Genomic DNA, 11,188 nt, shown 5'->3' on the forward strand with positions numbered 1-11,188 from the left:
TACCGCACTTCGCACGACGCATGCTGTGAATATACGAAGAAGAGTGTGCGCGGGCGAGACAGGAAGGATGGTGACTTGATGTGCGTAGTCCTCCTGCGAGCGTTAGAAAAAAAAAAGCGAACGTTTTCTCGCTGGCCACGATTGGACCTCGTACATCGGGGGTTCAGCTCCACTGGGGAACAGATCCACTAACGTGAAACCTGTGGAGGGGCGAAGCATGCAGTGTGCGCCGGTGTCTCCCAGAGCAAAATCACTGCTAATGGGCAATGAGAGACAGAAGAAAGAGAGACCCGCCGTCCGCTTTTCGTTAAGGTGCACGCTTTGAATCTTTATTGTTCAACTACGCACAAGAGAAATCTGCCACCGGCACTACATCGCGGGTCAACACGATGGCCGGTGAACGGTTGTGCAGCGCGAGCAGTCGGTTTTTTCAATCAAGACTCGCTAGCAGACGCAGCCTGCGTCGGCGTTGTTTCTCGCGGGCGAGGGCGCGTTCTCGTTCCTTGCGAGCTGGTAGTTCAGCATTCATTGCAGAAAGGGCGTTTCCATTGTCAACGCGCGCCGTTCGCTCTCTCTCGCCACACGGCGAGCGCTGAGGCGGTGGCGCCTTCTCTTGCGCTCAAGCAAATGGACCGTCCCGACAGCAGACGACGATGCACGATGCACACCGACACGCCGTACCCTAAGGTGCTTCGCCCTTAAAACGTCATGTTCGTAAATTTAATTTGTAAGCGAATGGATACTGCAACTTATGCCGATAAAGAAGGCGGACCTTGCTTTTGTGTATAATGCGCTGCTATAGCTACTGTGCTATCAATACTTCGCCTTTCGGACGAGCCCGCAACCTTTTTTTTAACTGGCTAGAAAAAAAAAGAAGCACTCCGTATAGGGAGTCTCAGTGTCCTCCTTGCCTGCCGCTCCAGATCGGCGAGCGGACATCGAGGCACTCAAATCCCGTGGGATGTTGTACATCTTTCTCATTGATGCTCGACGGCGAAGTGAGGTGTTTTGCCATTGTTTCGAGCCACTATAATGATTTCATTTCAGATGAATGAGAATAATTTTTGCCATGAAAAAATATCACAGTTTCACCACAAGGGCGAAGCAATATGAATGCGATAGCAACACATTGGAATGGTATACGAAGTAGGGCTATCAGCTGGCATTTTTTGCATGCGACCTGGCGTAACTCAACAAAAAGATGGCGTAAGGAAACGCGACCGCTGCAGCGAGCGAAGTGACCTTCGTGCTCTCTATGGCTTTAAATCAAACTTTGGATGATAACACAACACGGACAAAGGTACGAGCCACCTGCTGATCCATGTCAAGATACGGCGCGTGCGACCGCGGGCGACCACGCCGGGCCGGTCGAAGTACGCAGTGTCTACCGGAGCGACGCAGCCCCTTTCCCCCGCTCCCCTCCCTGGGAGCCACCCCTCCATGTGCCTTTAGCGCAACGGAGACGGCCGGCGCGTTTCCTCCCCGCTTGAGCCGCGTTTGTTCGCAAGCCCTTGCACGCTTTCACTCGCACATAAAACAAGCGACGTGAGGGGCGATGTTATCGATATGGCCTTCACACGGAACCTTACGGCGGCGCCGACGGCAAAAATGCGCCGGGAGTGTTCATTTAAGTGCTATCGCAATAAAATTGAAACACTTCAATTCTGTGAATTAGTGCTGGAAGTTGAATAACGAGTTGTCACGCACGCGCGACGTATTTGCAGCGTACGCTGCTGCATTGATCGGAGAGAGCGATTCGGCTGTGCGTGGTTGCCATTCAACTTTTTTAATGTCGAAAAATGGAGCTCCGATCATTAAGCCATTCTCCGTACAATTAATAGACATTTTAACATTCTTTGGATGGCATGACTTGCATGAAAATGTATATTTACTAGACTGCATATTGTCATTGTGTGCGTGTGACAGTCTTTTGGTTGTTGTTACACGATTACTGATTTGACTCTTTCTATGAGTTTATTGTTCAGGCAAGACAAGCTCAAGGGAAGATGGATGCATTAAGTGATGAAAAGTCGTTGAAAAGCGAAACGTTGCTGGCAGGGGCGTAGCCAGAAAGTTATCTCGGGGGGTGAGAGGGAGTGGGTGGGGGTGCAGTGTCCTACCCCTCTCTATGTGTGTTAGTGCGAGTTTTCATGTGTGCGTGTATATATGCACCAAAAGTTTCCGGGGGATTTGAACCTCCCCCCCCCCCCCTTCCCTGGCTACGCCAATGTTCGCTGGAACCAACGTTTCGACAAGTGCACTTGTTGAAACATTGTCTCCAGCGACATTCCCGATTTTCAACGATTTCTCATCAACTTATGGTTCATTAATTTGTGACAGCTATATCAAATGTATTATTACTATAAGTGAACGCCCCGCCACGGTGGTCTAGTGGTTATGGCGCTCGACTGCTGACCCGAAGGTCGCATGATCGAATCCCGGCCGCGGCGGCTGCATTTTCGACGGAGGCGAAAATGTTTGAGGCCCGTGTATACTTAGATTTAGGTGTACGTTAAAGAACCCCAGGTGGTCGAAATTTCCGGAGCCCTCCACTACGGTGTCTCTCATAATCATATCGTGGTTTTGGGACGTTAAACCCCAGATATTATTATAAGGATATATGAACGGTCTTTGCACTGTGTAACATTGCGCGTTCTGTATTTGGTTGTAAGCTTCCGACAAGTAATCTAGCTTCTAGTCATCTATTAGATATTGTCGAATTTACTTCTTTATGTTACACATAGACATTGTATGCATTTACTGTGGCCGAGTATTGACACCGCGACCATATGTTTAAATGGTTATTTGTGTAGACCGCCTATGGATTAAGCTCTAAATTCAAAACAGTAAGTAAATCACTGTCAGAATTGTGTATTTGCACATGTGTGCGTCGGGCAACACATAGAAAAATCGAAGCCAAAGCGGGTAACAATAGTATAAAAATAGCATAAAATACTTCAAGAGGAACTTGGGCTTCTGGATACGCTAAGGCGCTTATTCTAAGATCCATAAGGCGTCAGTATGGCGACTGTAATTTGGAATCATCGGCTGATTTTCTTGATTATTCCCGATTTATGCAATATATCAGGAAGATGTATGCAGAATGTCCATAGTGAGTTTACGGCTGCCTCGCCGGTGCATCACGATACGTGTGGCGAATGATGTGTCTGTACGTACGGCGCCGTAGTCGGTGAATCTCCTACATGCAGGGCGACGACTTCTGTCCAGGTGTGGCGGTCAACAACGTGACGTCTCACGAGCAAATCAACCACACTGCTTCGCCAGTTCTCTTCCACCTCGGACGCGATCCCGGAGAGAAGTATCCAGTTTGGTGAGTGAAATACTTAATTCACCGGTGTTATATTCAAATCGCGTCTGTAAACTTCGGGAACGAATAGGAGATCTTTTAGAAATTTAATGTCAGATATGTGTACCCGGGCAAATTTTTTTTTGTGTGTGGGGCCTAGGGGTGGGAGTTTAACCATGCTTTATGTATGTTCGTGCGTGTGTGCATATATATATACATGGAAAACTTAAAAATACCAGGGGGGGTGAGGGTGGAGGGGTTGGTACCTCCCAACTCCGCCCCCCCCCCTTCCACGGCTACGCCAATGCTCGCAAAGATCCCTCCCCCCTTACACACACACACACCCCTCTCGTTGGCAAAACATGCGACATCTCCAAGATTATTGTTTCAAGATGTTCCGCAAGGAACGATAATAGGTCTAGTTTTGTGTCAGACTTAATTACCTGAACAGCCTAATAAATATGTGAATTCCTTTGAAGTAACCATGTACCGACGATACAAGCGCATTCTCTTCACCGAAAGAGTTACACACGTTGGTAATAAATGCCAATTATTTATTAATTTCTGTCATGGCGGCTGAGGCAAAATAGGATGCGGACTAGCACAAAATAATATGTATATGCACAATATATTTTTCTGAATACATGGATGATATTAAATAGTTATTATTTGAAGGGGATCCCATTGCTAGAGTAGGCACGCAAAGAACAGCGGGCTAGCTCGTTAACATACGTGCATTAGGGGTAATAATTCTAGGTATAGGACAATGGCACTTCCCCTGGATTGGGTGTGTACCTTGGCGGCTTAGAGGTTAAGTTTTCTAACGGGGTCACGCAGAGGCGTAGCCTCTCCTATTGGATGCGAAGCAGCTTTTGCGCTGGGCTGTGTCCGTAGTTCCATTGGCGACCGTCCACTTTCTACCACCTAGCATAGCCATCTGAGCGCTCGCTCGCGCCAAGAAGTCTTTTTCCTCTTGTTCTTCGACCGCCTTGATGATGATACGTGCAGAGCACATTAGGGGCCCGGGCTGCCATATGTGTCCTAGCTTGGCGTAACGCAGACAAAACCATGTGTGCTGGTACGTGCTAGCGCGTTCGGGCCGTTGTAAGGGGCTGGGTAAGACGCTGTGGCCTCTCCCCCTTACACTCTCTCAGCAATCACGTGATGGTGTCGGGGAACGAGATTTGCAGACGCGCGATGAACCCGCGTGGCGTGCTCCAACAAGAGTTCGGGACGAGTAACAGCAACAGCAACTACAGTGAATTCATGGTGGGCTCCACTTGCAAGGACGCGTTAACATCGGGCAAGGTGCCCGTGATGAACGGAACTTTAAGTCGACCCATGAGCTGCTTCGCATCCCCACATGGTTCCCTTTAGTGGGAGATGGTGTAATTTTTTTCCAGGAAGGGTGGAGTTGGACTGTGCATTGCGGGACTTAAATCAGTCACTGGTGCGATGAAAATATGGAGGTGTACTTCCACATCGTTGATTCCAGCATCGTTGATTCCTTCAATGTACATGTCTCTTTCGTAGTATACTGCCTGTATACCTAACAAGACTTTGGCGGAACATCGATGCTATAAATCGGAGGTGCTGGAAAAAAAAATCCAATTGAACAAATACTGCACCATGTCATCACTTGTACATGGAGTCAGTCATACATCCTTCATATAAAGACATTGTCCAGTCTGCGAAGTTTTAAATGCGAAGCATTTCTTAGCGAACCTCAGGCACTTTGGCCGTTTCTATCTACGTATCTATCTATCTATCTATCTAGCCGCCTACGTCTCGGTGCTCTCCTGGTCGTCTCCATAACTTGTAATATGCCAAGATTGGCGTAGCAGGGGATCAGTGTATGACGAACACAATTCACTGGTCATGACATGAATAACGCAAAATACCTGTCGCGTACGTCATGAAACCCTTTCTCTCAGTCACGTGTGGCACATACCCGTACACCAGAGTTCATGTTATGCGGGTATGTGCCACAGGTGATACAAAGTCTCAACCAACACAGTAACCGCGAACACACATATTGACACGCAAGGAAAGCGATAATATTAATAATTGCTGGGCTTTTATGTCCCAGAACTACGATATGATTATGAGAGACGCCATAGCGAAGGGCTCCGGAAATTTTGACCATTGGGTGTTCTTTAACGTGTACCGAGATCGCACAGTACACGGTCATCTAGCATTTTGCCTCCATCGAAATGCGACCGGCGCGACTGGGATCGAACCTGCGACCTTCGTGTCAGCAGCCGAGCACCGTAACCGCTACACCACCGCGGCGGACGCAAGGAAAGTGAGGAAGCTGAAGACAGAACACCCGTGGAAGACGCTCAACTACCATCCACTCGTCCAAGTGGTCCGCAACGCGGACCACGTGGAATACGCAAAAACCTGGGTCAATGCTTTCTACAATAAATCTGTTGAGAGAAATAGGCCTCTCATCATTACCGGTGACTTCAACATTGATTTATCAAGACCCAACAATGATTGGTGCTTATACTGTGTGAAAGACGGCCTGGATGTGGACAGGGCATCAAAAGACCTCGCTGCCATGTCCACGACAGAAGGCATCATAGATCATTTCATCGTAAGAGGCATCCAGGATTTCCACCAGCTTCACAATATCTCGCACTTCACTACACTTAGACTCCTCATAGCCGCGATCACGAACGGATCCGATTAACAAGTCCGGTCCAGCTGCTGGTGCTCACTGATCACTGTGATGGTGACCTTGTTCAAGAACTGTCAAGAACCCCTTTACACATACACACGGGTTCGTGAAACGTGCGTGCGTTCTCCGTCATACCGGAAAAGTATAAGCATAACAACTGTAACTGTGACTGTAACGTACGTGCAGTGCGCCTGCGCGTGCCACTCGGCTATGTATATATCTAGGGAAACTATCCTGAATGAAGCTTAGTTGCGAGTAACGCCTGTCCTGTGCATCTGTGTTCTTTCTTTGTCCTGTTCGGATTCGTGCTATCCAGTATTGAAGAATATAAGCTTGCCGCGTCTGGTGTTGGTAACACCCATGTTGCTGTTGACATCGTTACGCAACTGTAAACAACGGCTTATATAATACATATGCTACTCTGGAACATATAAGTGTGCGTATACCACTTCCACATTTCTCTAGCGTCATTCCGTAACGTTTCGCTCAGTGTGAAAAATTACGCCACAGTCACCATCATGCGCATGCTTCGCATCACGTCGATTCCCACGGCAGGTGGGATCTGCCGAATTTTTTTGCGTTTGCAACAGATGTCCACCACTTGCTTTGGACGTGTTCTGGGACAAAAAAAAAAAAAAAGAAACTCTCCTAAAACGTACATCGTAGTGTAGAGTTATGCGAACGACCTGAAAGACACGAACGATGGCTCACGGACAAAACATTCCGCCTTGCTTTTGCAATATCTTCGTAAAATGGCCCGGACCGAGATGTTTAAGTTTAATTCCGACATTATGCCGTGTGGCAACCAGGGCGAAAACATTTTTTCAGCGATTTTACTTTTTTTTTTGTTACAGGCCGAAAAGTGCTGAATATCGCGAAAGCATGGCGTCCATCCTCGGCATTTACCGCGAGCACAGAGCATCATTAATTCCTGGCAAACCGCAGCTAGACTGGTGCGACGCTGCCGTAATGGTGAGTAAGCACAAAAGAGAAACAAACCATTGTTGAAAGATATGTCCCAAATCTTTGTACATTTTCCGTCACACTCATTTACAGCATTCAGCGCTGGATATTGTTTTCGCCACTAGACTATGTAACCTAGTTGGAGGTATATTCGAAGTTATATGGTTTCAGCAGGCGCGGCTGCTCTCTCTCTCTCTCTCTCTCTTTGCAACACTCTCGTTCACCGAACTGTGCCACCTCACCACACCGGATTCGTCGTGCAGCGACCATTTTTTTGTGGTTACGAGCACGTGTAGCGCTGTCTTACCCTTCTTACGGTGCGTGATCAGTAAACAGAATGTCTCGAACTTGCACACTCCGGTACTCTGAAACCTACGCGCTACAGTTTAAGATGTAAACTAGCCATCGCGTCTCAGTTTCATTCTTTCTTTGGTTAAAGTAAAACAAATTAAACTGTAGGGGTATTACGGGCCAAAATCAGGATATTACTATGGGGCACGCACGCTGCCGGATCTGATCGAGGAGGCCACGCCCTTTAATGCGCTAAAGCTCCGCAGTCACCGCACCTGACGCTTCCCCTCGCGTTGTATCTGCTTGCAGTGAAGCCACCTCTCCGGTGGAGATGCAGAATATCGGTGAGCACACCTGCGAGCTCGAGAAAGCGCGGCCAACTGATGCACAGCGGCGCTGTGGAATGCATGGTAGATGCGGAATTGCCATATATTTCTACAAAAGACGAAAGGAAAAATTAGTGCAAAGTATCGATCCAGTTGCTGCTGCCTAGTATTAGCAGTTGTGTTAGGCAAGTTCACGTGCACGATCGTGTTTAAAATGCGAAAAAAGCATACACAGACGAATCAATATTTTTTTTTTGTTTGATAATAATGGGATCGTGTTAACACGACAATTCTTGTCATGTGTGAGCTGAGAGTTCTCTAGCTGATAGGACAGGGTCGACGTTTCCTTCACTGAAATTCGTGCACGCAGGGAGCATCACCGATTAGTAGCAACGTGTGCACATTATCTTCTTCGAAGCATTGCAGATGGAATAAAAAGGAGCAAGTGTAATCATACATGTAATCAAGATGCCTCACTATATAGCATGCGCAGAATTAATATACAAACTTGTTATACTAACTCTGTGCTGACCAGCATATAATACTGCAATAAATGGCGGCCGATTCCAAACCTGCTCCAGGATACGCTCGATGTTAATATTGCCCTCGCTCAAAGTTATACAGTGACACCAACGATCTTACTTAGTTTCTATCTTTCTTTTTACTTTCTTTTTTCATCATTCTCACCTATTTATGTAGCAGATCAACTGAGCTCATTAATTCATTCTCAAACGCTCGTTCCAGCACTGGGCACCTCCTGGGTGTGAAAAGTTAGGACGCTGTCTGAGGAAGCCGCCATCACGGCCGTACCTGTGCGATTGGCCACACTAAGGCCACGCCGAAGTCCCCAAAGTCAAAAACTTAGAGAAGAACCTCCCCGTTTCCGACGGACGTCATCGAACCTATCTTTCTATTTCGAGTGTCCCCCGTACTTGGATCATTTAAGTCGCGTGAGTTCTGTTAGGTACACTTGGCACGGTGTTGGCGAATTTGTAAAAGAAAAATAAAAAAAACAAAAGAAAAGGAAGTTCGTTGATTATTCCTTCTGCGGGGGTGACAGAATGTTCAATTCACGAGGTTTCCTGCCAGCTAATGTAATTTATTATTCATGATTTTGTTTCAAGGAGTCAATATTTTCTTCTCTTTGGCCCATAGATTTCATTGCACTGCACATCTCCTTTCTTCAGGTTTACTACAGCAACAAATGCACATTTTGATAACACTTGAGGCGCAAATGAAAAGACACCGGACGAAGAAGGGAATTCATACACACCTCACGCGTTAAAAAAATAAAAAAATAAATAAAGAAGTTTCGTTTAAGGGCGAAACAGTGAATGCGATAGCAACATATTGTAATGTTATACGAAGTAAGTCTATAGCAGCTCTTTTGGATCCGACCTCGCGTAACTCAACAAAACGCTGGTTTAAAGGGAATATGGCCGCTCCAGGGATCAAAGCGGTTTTCGTGCTGTCAGCTCTCTAAACGCGAAATACGCGTTGAGAGCACAGCAAGTTTACGAGCTGTCTCCTGATGCCTGTCGAGATAGAGCGCGCGACAGCGACCCCCCCCCCCCCCCCACAAACACACACATAGCAATTATATGGACAATGCACCGTGTGTATATATATATATATATATATATATATATATATATATATATATATATATATATATATATATATATACACATACACACATAAAAGCCCCAAAGAAAAATAATTCAGAAAATTGCTTCCGATGCGCGGAATCGAACCAACGACCGCTCGCTCCGCAGCGCTAACCACTACGCCACAAAGCGCACATCCTTCAGGAAGCTAACGGCGAGCGTTATATACACACCCTTTACCGCTGGCAGGACTCAGAGACGGCAGGCGCTTATAAGCGTTTCTTCATTACCAGCGAGATGGCACGAGGAGCGCAACGGGCGCATTTAAAAGTCGTCGGCGAGCTCGTTCACTTCTTCTAATATTTGCGCAGGGAGAACCTTGCCCTTCCGCTGCCTGCTCGCGCGGTAGTTGCTGCCGGGGGGCAAATCTTTCTGCAGCGTAGCAGCGCGTCCATCACGGGCCGCTTTTCTTGCTATCGCATTCATTGCTTCGCCCTTGCGGCGAAACTGCGACTTTTTTCCCAGGCATCCCTTAATGCTCCTAACGAAAGACGGGCGGGGCGTTTCCTCTCTGCTTGATGAGCAATCGCCGGCAGGCCTCGCACGCGGGATGATGCTATCGCATGCGCCCTCCGTGCAACGGGGACGGCCGCCTCGTTTCATCTCCACTTCAGCCGCGTTCGTCGCCAGCGCTCGCGAGCTTTTACTCGCGGGTAGAACGCACGATGCGCGGGGTGATGTTATCAATTTGGACTTTATACGGAAAATGACGGCGACGGCCAGAACCCGTCGAGATTGTCCATATAATTGCTATCGCAATTTAAAAAAAAAAGCAGTGCCAACTAGCTCACCGATCCACCCTGTTACACTTTTTGAGTTGAGAAATCAATGCATTTCCACATATACCAACATGTACCAACTGCAAGAGTGAAAGAAATTTAAATTCCATTTTAATGCAATGTTATGGCTGGGCAGGTAAACCGTATGAAATTATAGCGCTTCTTTTACTGTCATTGATGTTCTTGAAGGTGACTACTCGAACTAGAAGATATGGCCATGAAAGGTGAATATACTAATAGTATTGAATAGATTAACAAGAGGTGATGCAGGCGGCACATTTAACACATCTGTGGTAGCTCACTTATGTAGTTCAGATGGCACATTTTCAATTTATGCTTTTTGTCAGCTGTGCCCGTAAATTACTGTACACATGCACAGCCGCAAAAGTCGCAACTTATCTGGCAGATGTAGGGATCATGACTGATTTATATTCCGTATTAGTACGCCTGCATATAAAACAAACGCTGTGCAACATTTGCAATCTGTACACAAATGAGGATTTAATGTGTAGAATCAGAAGTCGTGATGCCCCATCCACATACAGCGAGATTACTAGGCACTATTATCTCGCACCTAGAGGTTATCCCCTCACCCACCAGCTGCTCAACAAGGCCCAGGCGCTCATGCTCAGACTCTTGCAGACGAGGATGTACCTGAATCCCCATCACTTGCGTGTGATCTACCCTGATAGCGACATGACTGATGCCTGCACCCTGTGTGGGGAGATAGCTAATGTTCAAACACATGCTCTGGCGGTGCACCGAATCACGCTTTTCTGCTGATGCCACATCGGCCAGGTGAGAGGCGGCTCTGCGCAGCCCACTTCTGGCCGACCAACTCTGGGCTGTCCAGCAGGCTGAGAGGCAGCGGCCCGCTGCGCGCTGAGAAACGCTCTGCAGGACTTGAATAAAGTTTTCCATCCATCCATCTATCCATTTATCCATCAGCAATCCTCGACCGACTGCTGTTACACATATGACGTCTAAATTATTCTGTCAAGTATAACTACATCATAGGAATAAAACTATATTCATAGGCATACTAAGAATGAAATTATCAAGAAAGCAGAAAAAAGAAGAGATAGACAACTGTGTGTCGCACCACCGCCACCACGAATGGAATGTGTTTTTTGTAGACTTCTGAATCAACCTCTGCCTGCTTGTAATCAGGT

At 47.1% G+C, this 11,188-nt stretch overlaps 1 protein-coding gene across 1 annotated transcript in view; it reads left to right on the top strand.

Moving 5' to 3' along the window:
• Nucleotides 1-8,494, top strand: part of LOC119407091 (N-acetylgalactosamine-6-sulfatase) — a 29,315-nt gene extending 20,821 nt beyond the window's left edge. Inside the window, exons 12-14 of the mRNA XM_037673929.1 lie at nt 3,210-3,331; nt 6,845-6,962; nt 8,315-8,494. Coding sequence (XP_037529857.1) covers nt 3,210-3,331; nt 6,845-6,962; nt 8,315-8,401 — 327 coding nt within the window. The 3' untranslated portion in view covers nt 8,402-8,494. The remainder of the gene's footprint in view (nt 1-3,209; nt 3,332-6,844; nt 6,963-8,314) is intronic.
• The last annotated feature ends 2,694 nt before the right edge of the window (nt 8,495-11,188 follow it).

Source organism: Rhipicephalus sanguineus, chromosome 1, assembly GCF_013339695.2.
Source record: "Rhipicephalus sanguineus isolate Rsan-2018 chromosome 1, BIME_Rsan_1.4, whole genome shotgun sequence".
In the NCBI taxonomy this organism is placed as follows: Eukaryota; Metazoa; Arthropoda; class Arachnida; order Ixodida; family Ixodidae; genus Rhipicephalus; species Rhipicephalus sanguineus.